The sequence below is a fragment of the Porites lutea genome, chromosome 8 (assembly GCF_958299795.1).
Source record: "Porites lutea chromosome 8, jaPorLute2.1, whole genome shotgun sequence".
Classification (NCBI taxonomy): Eukaryota; Metazoa; Cnidaria; class Anthozoa; order Scleractinia; family Poritidae; genus Porites; species Porites lutea.
This window is the reverse complement of record NC_133208.1, coordinates 20493196-20516861: the sequence shown is the minus strand read 5'-3', so window position 1 is coordinate 20516861 and position 23666 is coordinate 20493196. Positions and strand designations below refer to the sequence as shown.

Genomic DNA, 23666 nt, shown 5'->3' with positions numbered 1-23666 from the left:
TGCTGGTACTTACTGGTACTTGTCGGTAGTTACTAGTAGTTACTGGTAGTTACTAGTAGTTGTCGGTAGTTACTAGTAGTTACTGGTAGTTACTAGTAGTTGTCGGTAATTACTAGCAGTTACTAGTATTTACTGGTAGGTACTAGTAGTTGTCGATAGTCACTACGTAGTAGTTAATGGTAGTTCTTGGTATTTACCAGTAGTTACTGGTAGTTACTAGTAGTTGCTGGTATTTACTAGTAGTTCCTTGTAGTTATCAGTAGTCACTGGTAGTTACTAGTAGTTGCTGGCAGTTACTAGTAGTTGCTGGTAGTTGCTAGTAGTTGTCGGTAGTTACTAGTAGTTGGTGGTAGTTACTAGTAGTTGTCGGTAATTGCTAGTAGTTACTAGTATTTGCTGGTAGTTACTAGTAGTTACTAGTGGTTAATGGTAGTTTTTGGTATTTACTAGTAGTTACTGGTAGTCACTGGTAGTTATTAGTGGTTGTCGGTAGTTGCTTGTAGTTATCGGTAGTTACTAGTAGTTACTGGTAGTTGCTAGTAGTTGTCGGTAGTTACTAGTAGTTTGTGGTAGTTGTTGGTATTTACTAGTAGTTAGTGGTAGTTACTAGTAGTTGCTGGTAGTTACTAGTAGTTGCTGGTAGTTACTAGTAGTTACTGGTAGTTACTAGTAGTTACTGCTAGTTACCAGTAGTTGCTGGTAGTTATTGGTAATTACTATTAGTTACTGCTAGTTACCAGTAGTTGCTGGTAGTTACTAGTAGTTGCTGGTAGTTGCCGGTAATTACTGATTCGAGTCGACTGTTTTCATTTTCCTCGACTATTTCTATTGACGCTGTTGAAGTGAAAGTCTAGAAATATAACAGAACACTTAATGTCAGGTCCCCCTCGGAAAAAACTGTTATATTTTTCGTCAAGTAATGATGTTTCCCTTGTTGACCTCGCCTAGATATGTACCATGACAAGAGGATGTACTTAATCAAGAAACTTAAAATAATGGTAACATATTAATACGTAAATCGCCTCTTGCACTTCTCAAATTATTTTATAGCAAGCCCTTGAATCCATCTTAACATCCATCATCGGCTTATGGGCTTCCGGAATCAGTAAAATTTATCGCCTTGCTGCTCTCATTCTCAAGCATACTTTATAAGTCCTGATGTTTCCCGAGACGAAATCAACAAAGGAAACATGATTACTTGAGGAAAAATATAACTGTTTTTCCCCGCCGGACCTGACATTAAGTGCTCTGTTATATTTCTAGACTTCCACTTCAACAGCGTCAATAGAAATAGTCTAAGCAAATGAAAACAGTCGACTCGAATCAGTAATTACCGGCAACTATTAGAAACTACCAGCAACTACTAGTAACTACCAGTAACTACTAGTAAATAGCAGTAACTACCACCAACTACTAGTAACTACCGACAACTACTATTAACAACCAGTAACTACTAGCAAAGCGTTTGACTCTGTTTGGCACGAAGGATTGTTTTATTTGCTGCTAAAAACGAATATAGGAGGAAACTTGTACAACCTCATGAAAAGCCTTTATTGCAACTCGACATATTCCATCAAAATCGGTGAAAAAAAACACAGCCTTTTTCATATTCCAGAGGTGTACATCAAGGCTGTATTTTAAGCCCTCTTTTATTTAACCTCTATTTAAACAATCTACCACATTTATTCGAAAACACCTTATATGACCCATTTGTTCTTCCAAATGGGAAAAAAAATAAATTCACTTTTGTACGCAGATGATTTAGTTATTCTATCAAGATCGAAAACTGGATTACAGAACTGTTTAAATGCGCTTTCCTTGTATTGTGACAAATGAAAGCTAAACATTAATCCGAAGAAAACAAAAATTATGATATTCCAGAAAAGCCCAAAACAATCTACTGACATCAAATTCAACATAGGCAGTGAGTCAATTGAAATTGTCCAAGAATACACTTATTTAGGCACACGTTTAACTCCAAAGGGAAAATTTACACTTGCACTCGAACACTTAAAAGAATATGCCCTTCACACGTTCTCTATTATTCGGAAGCGGACAATTCTTAACAAACTTAATCCTAATACTGCATTCCGAATTTTTTGACACCATGGCATTCCCAATCTCGAGTTACAACAGCGAGGTATGGGAAATGTACACCAAGCAAGATTTTAAAAAATGGGATAGCTCCCCAATAGAAAAAATCCGCCTCAAATTCTGTAAACGTTACTTAGAGGTTAACAATAAGGCCTCTAACATAGCTTGCAGAGCTGAACTTCATAAATTGCCGCTGCTTATCCCGATAAATCAGAAAATTATGAAATATTTTTTTTACCTCAACAACAAAGATAATGACTCTATAGTCAAACAGTCTTTCCTTATGTCAAAGAATCTACATTCTATGAATAATTCAGGATATTTTTCCAATTTCATAAACATACATGTTTGAACAATACAATCTAACCAGTTTAAATGCTGAATCTCTAGATAATGATAAAATTAGACGATATACCACAGAAATAAGAGAGAAATATCTATCTTTTTGGCGGCACAGCATTGAAAATTCAAAAAAACTAGAATTTTTTTAAAACTTTTAAAGATGAATATTCTACATCTGATTATCTCTACCAGCTAAGACATTATGACGAACGAAAGAATTTTGTTAAATTTAAAATAAGTAATCACAAACTTATGATTGAACATGGTCGATACCAAATCGATCATTTGCCGAGAGAAAATAGATTATGTCCCTTATGTAACTCAAATCAGGTAGAAGATGAGACTCATTTCCTCTTTCAATGTAACAAATACTCAGTACAGAGACAGGCCTTTATTAATCAAAGCAATCGAATAATACCTGACTTTGACAAGAAATCATCTCCAGAAAGCATAAAACTGATAATGAATTCGAAGGAACATCGTGTAAATAAGTTAGTTATGAAGTTTGTTTCCTCCTGTATGAAAATACGTGATTCATTGTTAGTAATGTAACTGAATTTTTCTAGATCATTATTAGTGCTGTTTGTTCTAAATTTTGTTTGCATATGCATGCTTTTGCAATACTGTAAAATTATGCAGCCATTTTATTACTAGTAACTACCAGCAACTACTAGTAACTACCAGAAACTACCAGTAAATACCAATAACTACTAGTAACTACCAAAAACTACCAGTAAATGCCAATAACTACCACCAACAACTAGTAACTACCGACAACTTCAAGCAACCACCGACAACTACTAATACCTACCAGTAACTACAAGTAACTACTAGTAAATACCAAGAACTACCATTAACCACTAGTAACTACTAGTAACTACCGACAACTGCTGGTAACTACCAGTAACTGCTAGTAACTACTGACAACTATTAGTAACTACCACCAACTACTAGTAACTACCAGCAACTACCAGTAAATACTAGTAACTACTAGTAACTACCGACAACTACTAGTGACTACCGAGAACTACTACCAACTACCAGTAACTAGTAATAACTACCGATAACTTCTCGTAAATACCAAAAACTACCGTTAACTACTAATAACTACTAGTAACTACCGACAACTACTAGTAACTACCAGTAACTACTAGTAACTACCGATAACTACAAGCAACTACCGACAACTACTAATAACTACCAGTAACTACCAGTAACTACCAGTAACTACCGAAAACTACAAGTAACTACCACCAACTACTAGTAACTACCGACAACTACTAGTAACTACCAGTAAATACTAGTAACTACTAGTAACTACCGATAACTACTAGGAACTACTAGTAACTACCAGTAACTACTAGTAACTACCGACAACTACTAGTAACTACCAGTAAATACTAGCAACTACTAGAAACTACCGACAACTACTAGTAACTACCAGAACTACTAGTAACTACTAGTAACTACCGACAACTACTAGTAACTACCAGTAAATACTAGCAACTACTAGAAACTATCGACAGCTACTAGTAACTACCAGTAACTACCGACAACTACTAGCAACTACTAGTAACTACCGACAACTACTAGTAACTACCAGTAAATACTAGCAACTACTAAAAACTACCGACAACTACTAGTAAGTACCAGTAACTACTAGTAACTCCCGACAACTACTAGCAACTACTAGTAACTACTAGTAACTACCGACAACTACTAGTAACTACCAGTAACTACTAATAACTACCACTAACCACTAGTAACTACCAATAAACACGACCAACTACCAGTAACTACTAGTAACTACCAGGAACTACTAATAACTACCAGCAACTACTAGTAACTACCAGTAACTACTTGTAAATACCAATAACTACCATCAACTACTAGTAACTACCAATAACTACCATCAACTACTAGTAACTACAAGTAACTACCAGCAACTACTAGTAAATACCAGTAACTACTAATAACTACCACTAAATACTAGTAACTACCAGTAACTACTAATAACTACCACTAACTACTAGTAAATACCAAGAACCACTATTAACTACTAGTAACTACTAGTAACTACGGACAATTACTAATAACTACCACTAACTACTAATAACTACCAATAAATACCACCAACTACCGGTAACTAGTAGTAAATACCAGTAACTACTAATAACTACCACTAAATACTAGTAACTACCAATAAATACCACCAGCTACCAGTAACTACCGATAACTACTAGTAACTACCAGGAACTACTAATAACTACCAGTAACTACTAGTAACTACCAGCAACTACTAGTAACTACCAGTAGCTACTAGTAAATACCAATAACTACCATTAACTACTAGTAACTACCAATAACTACCATCAACTACTAGTAACTACTAGTAACTACCAGCAACTACTATTAAATACCAGTAACTACTAATAACTACCAGTAACTACTAGTAACTACCAGCAAGTACTAGTAACTACTAGTAAATACCAATAACTACCATCAACTACTAGTAACTACTAGTAACTACCAGCAATTACTAGTAACTACCAGTAACTACTAATAAATACCAGTAACTACCATCAACCACTAGTAACTACTAATAACTACCACTAAATACTAGTAACTACCAGTAACTACTAATAACTACCACTAACTACTAGTAAATACCAAGAACTACTATTAACTACTAGTAACTACCGACAACTACTAGTAACTACCAGTAACTACTAATAACTACCAGTAACTACTAGTAACTACTAGTAAGTACAAGTAACTACTAGTAACTACCACTAGCTATTAGGGAGAAGACACAATACTACATACTACACAGAGTGTATATTACCGGTGCACTTGTGGCTTTCCACCATGAAGTATATACCCCAGAGATGCTTCACGGGATGTAAACTAGGTTCCAGGCATTCAAAAATCCTCGATTAGCCTACCAGGCTTGGTTTTAAAACAAAATTGTCACGAAAATGTCACGAAAATGTCACGAAAGGTACAGCCGCGTACTGTTTTGTTGCTATCAGCCGCTCGGCCGAGTATAAACCTAACATTTTCTTGCAAGGTGTTTCATCCCAGCTTTTTTCTTCGTAAAACAGATCCACAGAGCTCAAATTATTTAAAAAATCGCAGGGGATACGCTTTCCCTGACTACGATCGTTTTTGTCCGCCATTTTGGAAATGAGATTCCGCTGACAATTAATCACGGGCGCGAAATGTCCACTATTTCTGGCAATGTAAAAATCCATAAAATATTCCAATTAAAATCAATTCAAGAACAAGACCACTCAATATGTGTATTAAAACCCTTTTAATTCTTGGGTTGCACGTGACGTCACCAAAAATCAAACTAAGAAACTATCGATTCTTCTGAGTTTCTACTTTCACAAGGTATTACAATACCTAAACACCTTTACATAAACAAATTTTTGGTTCGAAAGGGTTCTTCGTTTTGCGAGAGAGGACGCTTGAATTTTCAGGCTTTTGCGTGACGCGGCATTTAGCTGGCGGCCGGGAAAGCTCTTATGTGGGTTAAAAACATTACCGATTTTTGGAGATTTTGCAATCTAAACATTCCTTGTCTCAGAATAAATATTACTGTAATCTTTATGAGTTCCTCAAGCGAAGAATTCACGCATTAGTAGGAAAACTCGAAAACAGATGTTTCTGTTGGTATCCGGCGGCCATATTGGTGTTCCTGAAAAGGACACCAACATGGCGTTTCCATACAAAGCTTTATAAATTTAGGTAAACCGTTTTTCCCAATATCTCGCATTTGAAATATTTCACAGACCTGATTCTTGGCAAGGGTTTTTGTATATTTATCTTTTTTCATTTCCCAGAATTTTGGTCCTTCTGTATTGAATGGTTTGCATTTTTATTTTTCATTGCGTGACAGTGCAAGCCGAGAATACGATTAGAAGCTTTTTAGGTTGGATGATATTTGAATTCGGTTGAAATCGTTGTCTTTTCGTAACCCGGTCTAGAGGCCCGAAAAAGCGGTCTGGCGGAGGCCGTCAATCGCCCGAACTTGACATTCGCCGTATCGCCAAAATACTTATCCAATGAAACTAAAATTTATATCTTCATTAGTAGAATACCTAGGGTAGTCTACATAATGTTTTTGGGATTTTTCAAAAATTTTATTTTTCTCACCTCTGGTCGATATTTACAGACATCCGCTCTTAAGTAGTCGGGTAAGCTTCATTCACTTCGCAGACATTTCCTTGTTTGTGATTGGTTTATGGGTTTATTTGAATTAATTCATTTGCATCCAATATCTTCCTAAAGAGTATTTTTATAAAACTGTGAAAGGTTTGAACCCATGAGTCATTTCAAAAGTAGGTTGAGTTTGATGGTCCTGGTGAACGTAGTCCAACGCTCAAACCAACGTCAACTCTGGCCCTGTTACGACAGCGACTATACCGTACATCAGAGACACCTCTGGCACCATCGCACGTATACTACAACCTTGCAATATACGTGTTGCACACAAACCGATAACCACCTTACGACGGCTACTTACTAATGTCAGGGACAAAGACAGCGCAGAAAACACGCTTTCAATAAGTCTGGGCGCCATCTTGAATTTTCAACAAATGACGTCATTCGCGGAAAGATCATACACGTGGGCAAAATGGCTACCAAAGATGAAAGCTCTGTTGACGTTGATTTTGCAGTATGTTCATGTCAAAAAAAAAAGAATGTTTTTACTTTATATCAAGAGGAATATTTTCTTTATGTCTTTATGGGTATGTTATCGTAACTTTAAAGCTTTCGTGCACAGATATTCCATGCTCGGTGATATCGAGGGTAAACGAGAGCTGATTTAAATGCCAAAAACAAAAATGCGAATTAAAGTTTTGGCTTAATCGTCGTGTCTTACGTCAACAGACACGAGCTGAACTTCTTCCAGGTAATCTCTTTTATCGACCAATGGTTTTGATACTTCTTAATTTTTTATGCGGGCCTTTATTAAAAGAGCTGAAAACGATTACCGCTCGTGGGATACTTAGATTACCTATCAGGTATTAATAAAAGCTAATTGAAAGGATTTTTCAGGTACTTGCTATTCTGATCCTTTCAAAATCTACGATAATGCTATCTCGATAAAAAGTTTATGCTTTTCATCACCATTTTTTATGTTATTATGTATAGGTTTTAGGGTAGGAAAGAAGTTGGATAAAATACCTTTATAGTCCAGTCGACCCTTGCACAGAATAATTTTTCACTCTGGGGAAGCGTAGCTCAGTAATCCAGAAAGCTATCAGCTCGACTGCTGGTTAGAGATGTAGCCACTAAAGAGAGTTGGAGCAGGGATGAATTCTTCCAAAACACTTTTCTTACATTTACATTGTTGAACAAGCAACGAAAAAATCCGGGGTAGAAGCAAAAAGCTATCTGAAAGCTAATAATATCAAAAATACCCTAGAAAAGGGATACAAATTTTTATTTGAAAATGACTGTCGCGACGATTATTATAGGCTTATATGGACAATAAATTTATGAAGAGGGAAATACTTTAAATCACTGAGGAAGAATAAAAGGCCCCACAATGTTAACAGTTGTAATGAATGCTCTTGTGCAGCAGGAGAAAATAGTTACTGTAATCACATGTTTTTATTATGTGTTTGAATTCACTGAATTCCCAAGAGCTGGAATGTGTACAACTCCCAACAGTAGAACAAACCAAGGACCTTGGTTACGAACTCTAATTCATGCAATGTATATAAGGCATATAATGTTATCAATCCTTATTACAGGGAGAAATGCTCATGGAGAAATGAGGGCTTTAAGGTGTCCCTTGTAGACACCTTGTATCCAGCCAGGTAACATATTGTCCAAAAGAAAGAGAGGGCAAATTAGTTCTTTCATTCACTTAAGCCAATGAACAGTCCTGCAATAGTTTCAACTAATAAACTGGACACAATGTTCCACGGGTGGTGAGTTAAACATCTCTCTCAGTAACCGAGGTAATTTTTAGTGTTGACCACTATTTCAATTTGCCAAGACCTATAGCTCTTGATGGCTCCTTTCCTGAACTCCCAATTGACATTGACACACCAGCTTGAGTGGGATTGCAAATGCTCCTTTTTTCAGGAGGACCAATTTAAAAGTTGTTTAAAAATTCCTATATCCATTCTTAATTGAGAATCAAAAGGTCCTGAGCAAAAATACGATGTGGTTTCAAAGTAAAAGGTTCAAGTTAACTAGCTGTAAATTGCACTTGTTTGCGAATGGAAACTTAAAATCTCTCACTGCAAACAAGGTTTGTTCAAAATACTCTCGTGTCACAGAATGATGTTTCTAATAATATTGAATGACAAGTTGTTGGTCTTAAGCAGCAACTAAATATGCTGACTACATGAAAAATATTGGTTTAGCATGTATATTTATATGAACATATGCATCCATATTTAGGTCTTAGAGCGTGGTGTTGTGATATCAAGCACAATTCCATGATTGGCTGCTTTACCAAACAGAAGGATGATAGATAATAAATATTAAGTAATGGTTTATAAGAAATAAAACGCCCTTTTACATTATAAAACTTGACACTTGAGAAGGCGTCTTCTGATCCAAGGTTTTATTGTCACACAGGCCTGAGCTCAAAAGGGACCACCTTTTTTGGGGTTATTTGGGTTGGGCAGGATTAAAGTGGTGCTGTCTTCAATATTCTTAAAAAAAGACTGGTTACATTTCACTTGATATTAGCAGTTTTCTACCTTCTACCTTTAGTACTAAACTTTCAGATTCTAGTTCAGAAATTTCAGCGTCAGACTAGTGTAAGCTGTGTCGCTTAGCATCATTTGGCTCAACACACACCTCACTCCTGTTTTTTTTTTTTACCGTATTTGGTTTCCCTCGAATCAAATTCCTTATTTTGGATCTTAGGAATAAGGTTCGAGGGGAGGCTGCACGTTTTCAAAAGCTACCGACCACTATTAAAAGACAATACAATACAATACTCTCGAAGTCAGCAATTGAAAAGAACAGACGATTGTATGTTTCCGCACCTAGCAAAAAAGTAAGATTTGAGAGATGAATATAGCAGTACGAATTAGAACCCACACACAAAAAGAGTAAGTTACACACCTTTAATGTCGAGTACTCCTCCCTTTTAATTCGCTGCAGCCGTGCTTGCTTTTAATACATATATGCTGATCGCTTGGTATCTTACGTCGCATTTCTTAGTGCTGCGTTTGTTATCGAACATATCGCCGTATGACTTGCAAAGACGAACCGCACAACTACGATTATTTCAGCCTGCGAAAAGGATTCGCTGGTATTTGTTAATGTTAATATAGGAAAATAATGGAATAAAGCGATTCATAATGGTCTGACTTCGCCTCTCACCCTGACATGGTACTCTCACGCGAGTCAAAACCCAAAGACGGCGGCTGAAGCCGTTTCCGCGAATGACGTCATAAATAAAAATTTCAAGATGGCGCCCAGACTTATTAAAAGCGTGTATACAAGATCAATGCTGCGACTGCCAGGCTACTTACATTGGTGAAACCGATAGAAACCTTGGTACACGACTGAGCGAAAACAAACGAGCGAAGAGAAATGGTGACGTCAACAATCACATTAGAGACGAAACATCAAATCGACTGGGACTCTGCGACATGTATTACGTATTCTACAAACAACTGTCAACGACTTACTTTAGAAAGTTGGTTTACTATTTTAAAACAAACGCCACTGAATCGTAGTCCACAGTTACCGGCACCGTAAAAGCGACTTAGGGAAAGTTCATTTAATATGACAAGGGGGAGGATGAAGATATTGAGGGGAGGCTCCGAAAATTTGTATACTTCAAAACCAACACATGACATCATCATACAGATCGGATGGTTTTCAACTCAACAATTTAATGACCTGTGCAACTCAGCTATATCACGTGGTTTACAGATATAACAAATGTAGTCTCAGTAATTATTACACTCTTGTTCATCCCAAAAATGCTTTAGAAAATTTCAAAAATTAGAAATGCTCAAACTTTTTATAATAAAACCACATTGATTCAACAAGATTTCAAACTCTGCTAACGGGAACTATAAAAACGATGACTCTGTAACAAGAAATGTTAAGAAATGAAGGGGGGGGGGGCTCTGAAATTTTTTCGACTACCAAGGAGGGGGCTCCTAAAAAATTGAACCGCTAGCGAGGGGGGCTGCTAAAATTTCAAGCTTCGAGTTTCAATATCTTCATCCCCCCCCCCCCCCCCCCTTGTCATATTAAATGAACTTTCCTTTATTGACAAAATCAAGCAAAACTTACTACGAGAGAAGAACTGGACAACTGACAATTTGACTAACAATAGACGGATCGAAGGGCACCAATTACATTAAGAGTTTGCATAGCCAACAAAATTACGGCGTAACTGACAGACGACCAATAACATCGCGACGTAATTGGCCAGTCAGGTCAATAACCAGAGTATGATACCAAATCTCATGATATTTAGGAAAAAATTGTGATATTTAGAATTTTGTTACGAAAAAGTACTACTGAAATCATGTTTTTTCTAGGAAGCTACTTCAATGTCAATTAGGGTATGGGCATTTCAGTGACAAAAATTCAAACAAATCTCCACATATGGGCCTGTTGTAAACAGATTCAGCTATATTCTCCATTTATATAATATATGCAATGTGGTTAATGTTCAACAAAATGGCTGATGACGAACCCTTTAAGCCACGCGCAAACTATACATTAGTGTCCCTTTTAGACCCTATTAGACCTCCAGCACCTAATGGTCTTTCACCATCTCTGCCTGTATTAAAGTGCACTGCCCTAGTTTTCTTGTAGGCCGAGGGGTGCTGTAAACAAGGCTGACTTTATGTAGCCTGCGAAGCGCAGACGCATTTCCGGTCGTCGCTTCTCTCCCTCCGAAAAATAGCGTCTGCGAACCCAAGCGGCAAAACGATTTCCGTGACGTAAAACCTTTTGTTTTGATGTAGGCCAATCAGATCAAAGGATAGAATACAGCTCGAGTGACTCCTCGCGACCTCGCGCGCTGAAGTGTCTTGGATTTTGGCGAGAATTACCAAATACGCTTTGGAACGTGAATTTCACGACCATAACAAGGTTTCCTGCGACGTTGAATGGTGACTTCTTTATGAAGCAACGGCTTCTTAAGCTATGTATGTGATGTGGGCCTTTGGTTTCGCTTTATAAAAGACGGTAGTACGTGACATAAACAAAACCTGGACCAAATAATCGCTACAGCAAAAGGAAAGCAACATAGCTTAATGACATCGCGCTCAGACTTATTTATTTCAATTTAACCAGCGCTGACAAAAGGTGGTGAATCAATTATACAGACACATCCTTGACTGATTCAGAAATCTCTAACAATCGCTCGTTAATAATTCTAGTATCGCCACAACACAATGATCTGAAATATTATAAACCTGGGCCAGACCCAGCGTGAAATAAATAGTTACAGCAGTAAATAGATCATAGTCAAAATGACATTTCAGCTACGACGCTTCGACTCATCTCACAAAAAACTATGGAAATGAGAACCTTGAAAAGAACATGTACTTAAAGAAATATACCGGAACAAATATAAAATGCTTTCGATCTGATCAAAGTTCTATCTGAACCAAGAAGCAACCACGCATGGAAAATCAATTACCACATGTCCTACCTTTCAAAGATAAAGGATATCTACTAAAAATATCTAAAGCGGCACACGACAAACTATCGAAGAGTTCTCCAAGGCACACTTTCCTGTCAGGAACCAGAGAGGAACAGAAGCAACAAACGGCATGATGCGTCTTCTGTCATTAGGACATTTATCGTTTCGAATATGATCAAAACAACAAGGTGTGATAAATCAATGACTCCGTAGGCAAATAGATGGAAATTGTCCTCTAATCTTTTCTTCGATATGAATCCTCTTGATACTTATTTCGTCAATCAGTCCCACAATCCTGGCAAATTAACTTTCGTAAACGCGTCCTTCTGAGAAAAAAGGACGGCTATACACAAGCCACGTCATCCTTTCAATTTCGACTTGAAAACATATCCACCGCGCACGATCCTGCGAGAAGTCTCGCGAGTTAGTTCCTTGATTTTAAGAGCTAAACCGTGATTGGCTAAAAAGGTTTTACGTCACGGAAATCGTTTTGCCGCTCGGGTTCGCAGACGCTATTTTTCGGAGGGAGAGAAGCGACGACCGGAAATGCGTCTGCGCTTCGCAGGCTAGACTTTATGTGGAATTGCTTAGAGTTTTGTAGTATGCTGTACAAGGATATAATTTCCTGAAATTTGCTGAAATTTCTGTTGCCATTTTAAATGAGCGGCTTTTTTTTTTTACTGTAATATATATGAAATGAAGCCAGATATTTTTGACATATTTAGAAATTTTTCTGATATTTAGAAAAAAGATGAGGAATTTCCGGAAACATATTTAGGCCATTTTTCGTGAATTTGTATCTAGGCCTAACTACCTCACAGGTTGTAGAAACGTCAGTCACTGTCAACAACAATAGTGGTAATCAAGACTACGTTCACCCGGACGATCAAACTCAACGTACTTTTGAGTATTTTAATTTTAAGGTCTCATTTTATGAAGACATAGTGCAATCATTCTTAATCTTGAAAATAACTTTACTTTATTCCTAATGCAACAAAGGCTTCGTACTCTCTTATAAGAATGATGCTATATTAGAATTTGAAAAACATCTATTCTAATTGAAATTCTTACCACAATGACGAAAATGATTTTTCTTGTACATCAATCATTCAAGAGCTTCATTTCTTTTCCAATTTAAAAAGTTTAATAACGTTTATAACAGAGTGCGACAACTTGTTTTATAACAAAATGCGATGGCCTGTTATTACAGGTTGCACAAGCTAAATTCATTACCAAGCGTGACAGTTTTATTGCAAAGTGCGAGAGAATAGCATCTCCTCGAAATATTTTGTATTAAAAACCCTTTTAGATATCTCAGTTAAACTGGTTTTGACGTCCTTTGGTAGTTTTGCAATTTTGTCATCAGCTAATCCGTGCACCCTTGGTTATAAAACCAGCAAAAAATAAAAACATGCAAAGAAATTAAATACGGCACCACTTTGTTCAAAACAAAAGAGTGCATCTCCCTCGACCTGCTAAAATCAGCTCCAGTGCAGACAACTCGGGGACAGAGGTGTATATGCTAAACACGTTAAGTAAGCGAAATGGCTGCAAAATGGAAAAATACCTCTAAATGTAAGTGATGTCCTTGACTGATAATAATTTGTAACGAACAACGAAACATGTCACAAAGAAATTGACTACAATTCCTCCTAATGGATCCAGTCCAGTGGTCCGTGCCAGCAAAATAGCTATTTATGCAGGTCCGTGACGCTACACTGTCAGTAAAACCATTTCTTTTTCCATAGCACTTTCGTCTGCTCTTCGTTTTAAGCTTGTCAGGTCTTCATTGCATCACCGCAAAAGGCTTTGAACTTGTCTAACATTGACATCTTGTTTTTTACATTTGTTTTTACATAATTTAAAGCTCGGTCACCGCTAAATTTGGTGGATTATCGGACGTTCGGTTCTGTCTACAACTGCAACGACCACAAGTAAAGATCAAAGTTATCTTTTTCAAAATGGTTTTGTACTCTCGTCTGAAGCGCCTGTTGGTAGCGCCATATATAAAGGGGTTGATTGTACTACTTAGGTAGGCCAGAAACCCGTATGTAAGATATACCTGTCGTGGCAAAGTGGGCTCTCCACGTGCTGCGTCGATATAATCCATAGCACAGATAGGAAGCCAACATAAGGAGAAACTCGCCATGACCAAGGCTAATGTCTTGGTCACTTTGGCTTCTTCGACGTTCGCTCTGAGCTGTTCAGGGTTATTTTCTTGCGTGAAAACACGATTTGATCTTGACACTGTGTAGAACACTTTGGCGTAGCAGAAAGTGATGAGTGTAAAGGGCGCAGCGACAAACACACATTCGATGAAGGCGGTATAAGCAATGTTACTTTGGAATGGGTACATGCACATTGCTTTTCCTGGTTGGAAAGTGTATCCGCCTGTCTGAAAAATTAGCGGAGGCACTGAACCAATCAAAGCCATACACCATACTACCGAAGTGTACATCACAATTCTTTGCCTCCGGAATAATACAATGTACCTCGTTGGTTTCACTACGCAAAAATATCGGCTAACTGCAATAACCCCCATGGTATTTAGAGAGGCCAATGAAAACGTAAACATTGCAAAACCCTGGAGTCGACAAACACTGGTCCCGAAAATCCATCGGCCTTGAATGAGAGCGGCCACTGAAAGAGGCATACAATAGACCGATATTAGAATATCGCTGACAGCTAACGCTACAACAAACATATTGGCAAGCGATCGAAGTCTTTGGTTTCCATAAACGGCGTAGCAAACAGAAATATTTCCGGAGATGGCTGTTATGTTGATGATAGCAAGGAAACTTGCTTCAATCCAAATTAAATGCTGTGCTCTTACAACGAGCTCCCTGGAAAGCAAATTTTCCATAACGAATTCGTTGAGAGTATTCAGGAAAAGCTTGTAAAGATGTTCTTTTTTTTGTACCACTGAAAAGCTTTTCAGTCTGCTGTTTTTGTTTGGGGGACTGAGTCGCCTTCTTTACAGCAGGTGTTCGTCTCATTTATGAAAAATGTTAACAAGTAGTTATTCATGTGAGCACCAAAAAAGAAGATAATTCCTTCTTTACGGTCTAGTCAATAATTAAACAGTTGCAAAACATAACCCCAACATAACTCCAAAAAGTAGAGATATATCCGAGTACATAAATAAAAGAGTCTGTCTCTCCCTTCGTTATATATTTGATATTTGTCTCTTAAAGCAGTCTTTTGGTTTCATTCACATCTCATACCTTTCTTTCCGTATTGTGATTCTTTTTTTCCACTACAGGGAGGATCGAAAAGAGTTCGATGACATAATTTAGGGGAAGCTTGCGATATTCTTTGAAATAATGCTTTGAACTCCGCTGTCTTTTACGTTTAATGAGAGAAGTAGCTGTCTTTACCGTAGGTGTTCTTCTCATTTTTTATTAAAAAAAGGTAACTTAGTGGCCCAATTGCGCCAAGAAGCAAGTTAATTTGAATTTATTACTTACCGAGGTCTAGTCAAAAATAAAACAGTTCCAAACCCTACAATAGCTCAAAGAAAATTCTCGAAGTAATTCAGCTAACAGTGTCTGTCCATTGGTTAGGGTATCAAATATACTGGGAAATATTTTCTACTGCATGTGGAGATTGAGAATTTCTTATCTGAACAAAATTGATATAACATGTAAATGATTACAGCTTCCTTTACGTAGCAGATCATTCCGTTCTTTCTGATTGGTTTACGGAATGAATAGACTTGAAATTTATCTTTTTACATCCAATATCTTCATAATGAGTATTTTCATAATACACATGACACGCTATTAAGCTCTCGTTAGTTGTGAATAGATAGTGTACATTTTCTCGGTTGATCACAAAGTTCGTAAGATTCAGTTTTTGTTTGATTGGTATTGAACTCTTTGCAATTTTGAGAGGATAAGAGCGTTTTGGGCTGCACTTTTCCTCCTTTTGAATATTTCTTTCTTTTATGTAGCGTTATTAATAATATGTACAACGTTAAACTAGTAATAGTGGTACAGCTGCCCCCGCTCTTTATGCTGTCGGCCAATAGAGTGCTAAAGTGTGACGTTATAAAAAATTAAATTTGTGAAATTATGGAATTTGTCAGGATATTCTGAAAGAACTTCATCCAAGAGGCCAACTTGCCAAAAACAAGCATTGTGGGGCAAATTTTCGCTGAGATATTAGCCCAGTTATACTGTGATGACTCCACACAAATCCTTCTAAATTTGACTTGGGTCATAACGTTTAGACCCACGTCAAATTTAGAAGGATTCTAATTCATTGAGAGTAAGCTGGCCTTTCGAGCGAAACAAAAAATTCTACGGCCGCTACTGCCATAAATGGTCTATATGGGCATGTGCCGCTGTGAAGTATGGTTTTCAAGCCTGTTAAAAATGGGAAAGAAAAGAGATTAGAAAGTTTGGTCAGAGCAGTTGGTTGAAAATTTTAGTCAAGGGCAAAATAATGATATCGGCATAAAATTTTAATTTCCCGCAACTCAGTTTAAAAACAAATGAAGTGTCAACCTCGGTAGCTTCTTAAAAATAGCGACCCTAGGATTGGGAGGTATTTTGAGAGTTTAGCCTGTCATAGGGTTACAATGTTTAGCCGAACTCGGTCTGATATAGGCTTAGTGTTTGAGGGCCGCTAGACATATGCCATGGCGTTCACGAAGGACTGTTTTTTCCTCTTACTATTAATATTGATATGTGTCCCTCTTTTTGAAATGCAATAAGGGATTATAATTATTATATCATTAGCTGTTATTATGAAATACACTGTCAGTAAAAAACCCACGTATAACACACACACTATACTTTATTTTCATACACATCATTTTGCCATCTCCGTCCGCAAATAGCAAAAGCTAGACGAGGCAGGCGGAAAGGAAAGGTTACAGCTGTCATAACAGATAATATTTTAAAGTAACTAAATAAACTATGTGGATAAATAAGAATTACAGAAAAACAAAGTTACAAAATATATAGTGTTAGGCTAAAATTTTCATTTTCAACCCCCTTTTCATAAGAACCTATTTTGACTATTTGGCCTAAATCTTCAATAGGTTTTTATTTTACAAAAATGAAGGCACAGACGAAAATACAGAAAAAAATTTTAGTCTCGGTTTCAGCCAGTAAGATTCATTTGCTGTATGGTTATCCTCTAAACTGTATTCTAGATAATCATTTAATACAGCGATATATTTCATATCACATATGCCCTGTAGTAGTTATCTATGGTGATCGCTAGTGCCCCGATCAAATAGACCTTGTCACGGTTTTCGACGCCATCTTGACGAGTAGGCAAACGCGTGAGAAATTACAGTGTTTGTATGAGAATCTAATGTCGAATAATTTCCGTAAAGCGGCTGTTCTGAACAAAATAGCAATTGTAAACTAAAGCTGCAAAGCAAAGGATTGTCCAAAAAAATTTGGGGGCGTACCTGTGCTTAAATTTCTCCAGAGGCTTTCTTTAGATTTTCCATATATTTGTCTGTAATTTTTCCGGCACTTTCTTACAGACAAATGTATAGAAAGTTTTAAAAAGTGGTTCTAGGTCTTCTAGTGCATGTTACGCCCTCAAATTTTTTCAAGAGAATCTTTAGGAGTAAAGCTTTAGTTTACAAATCATATTTTTTTCAAAACAGCCGTTTTACGGAAATTATTCGACATTAGATTCTCATACAATCACTGTAATTTCTCACGCGTTTGCCTACACGTCAAGATGGCGTCGAAAACCGTGACAAGGTCTATTGAGAACCTATTCAAGAACCTAAGTAGCCTAAAATCCCACTAAATACCATTTCTATAAGAACCTATTAAGGCAACTAGATAAAATCTAGGTTCATATACGTGGGTTTTTGCTGTATACGTTTTTAAGATACATAAGTCGGTTATACCGGCCGTTACGCCATTGAGCTTACGGAAATGGCGCTATATAAATTCTTGTATTATTAAATTATTGTATTATTACACGACCACTTAGGCTTCATGTTTATGTTGTTACACGACCTTAAAGTTTTACATCTTTTGAAGGTCATAACTGATGTATAAATAAAGCTTTGTGTTTCGTGCATCTTAAAAGAAGGATTTCCTCGGCGTTTGATTAAGCTCCGCGGAAGAAACTCATGGCTTAATCTGTGGTAAACCCCCGGGGGTAACCCCTTTTACTTCTCCACGCAGTTATCCTCCCCAGGCAGAGAGAACTGAGTAGTAATTCTTATTGCATACGTTATAAGCCCCTCGGCAAACCAAATTTAACTAATAGCTTTTTATCAACGACCTTTCAGAAGTTTGTTGTAAAGTCTTTTGATATACAAATTGGTTCGATTACTCTCTTTCAGCCGAGTTTGAAGGTCGAAAGCATTTCGCACACAAATTTTGCAGGCTGCCCAAAACTGCTCCATACCCTTGCCTGAAGCGCCTGTTGGTAGCACCATATATGAATGGGTTAATGGTGCTGCTCAAATAACCCAAGTACCCGTATGTTAGATAGGCCTGACGCGGTAGAGTGGACTCCCCACGCACGGCAGTAATGTAATCCATTATGGAGATAGGAATCCAGCAAAATGCAAAGCCAGCCATCACCGCCGCCAATGTTTTGGTCACTTTCACCTCTTCTACGTTAGCTCTGAGCTGCTCGGGGTTATTTTCTCGCTGGAAGACAAGATTTGTTCGTGAAACTGTGTAGAATACTTTAACATAGCAGATTGTGATGATTGCTAAGGGCGTTGCTATATACACACATTCAACAAATACAGTAAAAGCAACGCTTGTTTCGAATGCGTACATGCAAACTGCTTGGCCTGGTTTAAACCTGTAGCCATCGAAAAGAAGCGGAGGCGTTATTCCAACCAATGCTACAAACCACACAATGGAAATATAGGCCAGAATTTTTCGTTTGGAAAATAACATGGGGTACTTGTGTGGCTTTACCACGCAATAATACCTGCTCACGGCGATTATTCCCATTGTAAGAAGCGAAACCATTGAAAACATGAAAAAGGTCACGCCGTGAAATCGGCAAAAATGAGACCCGAAAATCCATTCCCCACGAAGCAAAGTAACGATCGAAAAAGGCATATTGCAGGTGGATATTAGGATATCGCTCAAAGCCAAGGCTAAAACAAACATGTTTGGAATCGTGCGAAGTCTTTGATTTCTGCACACAACGCAGCAAACAGAGAGGTTTCCAAGGAAAGCTGTCAAGTTGATGACAAGAAGCAAAGCTGTTTCAAACCAGATTTGATGATGACTTCGTTTAGGAAGCTCCAAAGAGATTGACTCATCCATATTGATTCAAGGTACCCTCTGAAGGTTTTTAAGCAAAGAAGCAAATGATGGATCACTATAAATGTGAATGAAGATAACAGTCGATTTAACTCGATTTACTAAAATTCAGCATAACAGCGAGTTTCTTAAGAGCAGAGACGCAATTAAAAATCCACTTGGAAAATGCTTTTACCCTGGGGGCGCTTCTCGTGGTCGAATTTACAATTGGCTCACCAACCCCGACGGGGGGGGGGCACCTCTCTTGGCCCTCTCCTGGCACTCGTACCTGCCAACGGAAGACCGAAGCTTTCAGTTGGTTGGCAAAGAGAAGTAAAGTAAAGCAAAAAGGAAAAACTGGACTCCTGTTCATTTTTTCGCTTCTGGAAGACAAAAATATTGTTTTGCTTTTTAAAGTTACGAGTTTGTAGCATCACATATTTTCAAAAATCCTTTTTATATCGATGTGAAATGTTGAGAAACTGGTAGTTGTTTTTCTCGACGTCGTTGTTGTTTTTTATCAATTTTCCGAACAAGGAAAAGAACAAGGATTGAAAAAGCATGTGTTTGAATGACAGGAAAAAATTGTAACTTAAAAAATATTATTCTATATGAAACGTTTTCCTAAGAGATAAATCACCTTCCAATTGGCAATGAAAAGTCTTGGGCGAGCCTTGTATTTACACTTTCATACTGACTGAACTCAAGTTAACCTTTTGAGGATATCTCTCCTTGTCCCCCCAGGAGGAGGGGGGGGGGGGGTACTTGGGTTAATTTTTGTTGGGTATGTGCCGCTGGCCCATTATAGTCTATTCTGTGGCCAATTATAGACCCCATCTTAATCACTTTTGCGGAAATTTTTAATTTTCGCGATCCCAACATAGTCACTTTCTATTTATGTATCTACCTTCTATTGAATGAAGAACACTTTACTTTTCACCTACAGTACAAGCCTACAGTGCAAACACGTTTGTTAACCGTAAATATGAAGAACTGTCTTACTACAAAACTCAGAAAATGTGCGACCCCATTCTAGTGAATCTATTGTAAACTCGACCCCGTTATAGTCAATACAGACGTGAATATGCGACCCCATCCAGCAGCACATCCCCATTAGCCTCTTATAAAGTAGTACTCCCCCCCGGCTCCTGGTAAATCATTATCGGTGACCCCCGGAGATGTATTCACATTATGCGTCACATTATGCGATTAATTTGCGAGTTATGACCAACAAATGAACATATATTTGCATCTTTCATTGAAAATTGCAGCTGGGCTAGCGCTGCTTGAATATCCATTAACTTACAAAATTAAATGGATCGAGCAAGGGTTTCTTAATTTTCACTTTCTTAGACTACAGAGATTGCCAATATTGGGCAACCTTCAATTAGTGATAACAAAACGAACTTAAACTGCTTACTGTTTAATGACAGTTTAGGAGGAACATTAGGCCGTTCTGATTTCTTAGCCAACGACAGTTTCAGTCTCTCAATATTAATCTTTTTTTAGGTGTAACACAAAGAAATCAGGTTGATAATTGCACCAACAAAGGAAGGTGTCAGGTTTAACTTATTATAACTAAAAACCAATGTTGTAAATGTTATTGAACTATTGACAGTCATTTTATAAAGCTTACAGAACTCAATTTCGATTTCGAAAGAAAAGAAACAAAAAAAAGCTGTGCATACAATGAATTTTGATAAGATTGAGATCAGGGAGAATATAGGATGGTTATAATCTTACAGGAAACATGGTGAGCTTTGCTTTTTCATTGATAATATAGTGAACAGCAATTGAAAGTATGATTGACTCTATAAAATAATACGAATCAGTAATAAATCAAGGCAAACTAGCCATTTCATAGACTTTTTGTATTCAGCGACAACAGGCCACTTGCACTAACAGGTAACGTGACCAATGCTTCCTTAAAACAATGATTGAGAATCTTGCTGGTGCCAAAAATTGACAGAGCACATACTAAATTATCTTCACCCGAAATATGAGGGGAAACGCATTAAAGAGAGATATTTTATGGCACTTTGATTTTAGTAGAATGATTTGTATTGCTACAAACGTTACGACATCATTTTTTCAACATTTTCCTTAAGTGGAAAATTTGTGTTCAGAAAGAGGTAATTTATAATTTTAAAAATAACAGTACGGTCAGGGGACCAACGAAGTTACTCATTTTAAGAAAATGGTGCGAGTTTTACAAACCAAATCACTATCATTTTGTTGAAGATATGACCCACTAATCGTTTTTTGAGGGCAAAATCATATAACTTTCATTTTCATAAAAATGATATCACATGTCCTCTCAGTGCAAATGATGATCTTTGCTTTTTCATTGATAATATAGTAAAAGGCAATTGATAGGACATTGACTATAAAATAATACGAATCAGTAATAAATCAAGGCAAACTAGCCATTTTCTTGATTTTTAACTCGAGGGGGCGCGCGAGCGTACCACGAGTTATTTCAGGGACAAGGATATGCAAATTAGTCACTCGCTCACTCGTAGTAGACGGACTTCGGGTCGAGGCTTGTTCGAATTGGAGAGTGCGAAGATCTATCATTTCCGAAGAAGCACACACTCGCCGAAGTTCGGTTTGATCAATTTCTTATGATAGCGTGCATCGTTCGCCACTCAGGCTAAGAGTTTTCTCTGTGGCAAATTTTCTTCAGCACAGTTAGAGGTCTTATCAAATTTAAGACACGCACTGGGAGTTTTTCCGATGAGTGTGATGGTTAACTTGGGGATTGGATTGACGAGAAGATGAGCATTTGCTCTTTGACTCCGCAAGATCAAGGGGGATATACAAATTTTATAGCAGTGGTGAGAAATTCAAAATGAGAAATGCTAGCGACCAGCAGGGTGAAAATGAGCTGCAGTGAAGAAAAAAAAAGCGAACAGGAACACAATAAACAAAGTTCTTTGTGAGCACATACGACATTTCACCATAAAACGTGTGTTAACTAGGACGTTTTTCAAGTTTCAGTGAACATAGCCTATCTTTCATCAAAGATAGTTGCAATCACCCGTACCAAGCAAGCAAGCAACGCCAGGAGAACTCTGCGCACGCGAAGGCGTCACGGTGACAAGAAATGTATGATGGATAGTGTGGAGAATATGCTTCTTAATATCGGATGTGTCTTAATTGTTCTTTAAAAATAGAATACTAATATTCCTATTCAAATTCAAATTGTAAATGACTTTGTTTATGATAGGAAATTAGACATTTGTGAAATCGGAAAACTTGACAAACTTTATATTAGGGCAGGTAATTCACTAAACAACCAAGGAAGCAGAACATTTCCGGTTCCCTTAGCTTTAAAACTATCCCAAAAAGAAAGAAAAGGAAACGCGAAGTTATCCATGGAATATAGGGTTTTGCACGGATATCACTATATAACAGAACCTTCTTCACATGGTTCGTCTGTCGTGAAAAATCTCGCACTAAGAGGCACATTAATTTTTGAGTTTCTTATCTACCCTTCCACAGTGGATAAGTGCATATCAGTTATATTTTCCTTGTTTGGATGCTTTAAAAAAACAATATCTTATCCGATCAATTATTTTGTTGTAATGAATAAAATATAAAACTGGGACAAGAGGAGGATGAATGAGAGAAAAATTGTCACATGCTTAAGTAATTAGATGGCAAAACAAATATGTCTCAAATTGGTTGGTGGTAAAAATGGAATAAATTTGAAAATCAACTGATCATATGAGACAAACTAGAACAAGCCATGAAATGCAAGATAAAAATGTCAATATCGTTCGTACTAATAGGTACAACAGAAACGTTATTTCGTAACTGGACAAATGAGAAACCACTAAATATAGGTAAATAGAGAACTGCTACTATTTAACGCCTAAGGATCATAATGGGAAATCTTTTCCGGTTGTTTAGACATTACCCTTAAAACCCTTACTTTGTTGTTTAACTTTCTGCATGTTTTGCATGTTGATTTCCTACCACGTCAAACGAACTAGAACTCAAAGGATAGTATCTCTCAACTGAGCGTCAAAACTAGGTGAACCTGATTTTATTTTGATGCTTCTTACCCCGCAACTTTTGAAGTCAGTATATCTCGAGAACAAAACTATTAATTGTCTCAGTAACTAAGCGAAAATGAAATGAAATTTTCCGATGATTGTTAAATGTTTATAGATATAACGCTGACTTTACCCTTTCATTATAACTAGCATTCCTGACATGGGCTTATAAAATGATCTGGATGATGTCAGCCTAATTGAACTGACGGAAGATTTGCGGCACACGGATTTGCAGCAACAACTGGTGATCATTAGCTATTTTGA

General features: G+C 37.3%; 2 protein-coding genes across 2 annotated transcripts; both read right to left on the bottom strand.

The window, feature by feature from the left end:
- Positions 1-13952: 13952 nt before the first annotated feature.
- On the bottom strand, positions 13953-14954 carry LOC140945332 (melatonin receptor type 1A-like). The gene has a single exon (XM_073394369.1). It carries the CDS (start codon positions 14952-14954, stop codon positions 13953-13955), a length of 1002 nt encoding a protein of 333 aa, XP_073250470.1.
- A 3448-nt stretch (positions 14955-18402) lies between these two features.
- LOC140945330 (melatonin receptor type 1B-like) lies at positions 18403-19365 on the bottom strand. Its single transcript, XM_073394368.1, has one exon. It carries the CDS (start codon positions 19363-19365, stop codon positions 18403-18405), a length of 963 nt encoding a protein of 320 aa, XP_073250469.1.
- Between the last annotated feature and the right edge of the window lie 4301 nt (positions 19366-23666).

Bases quoted from the DNA above. Each gene is read 5' to 3' on its own strand.
- LOC140945332 (XM_073394369.1), bottom strand. From the start codon at position 14,954: ATGGAAAATTTGCTTTCCAGGGAGCTCGTTGTAAGAGCACAGCATTTA.
- LOC140945330 (XM_073394368.1), bottom strand. From the start codon at position 19,365: ATGGATGAGTCAATCTCTTTGGAGCTTCCTAAACGAAGTCATCATCAA.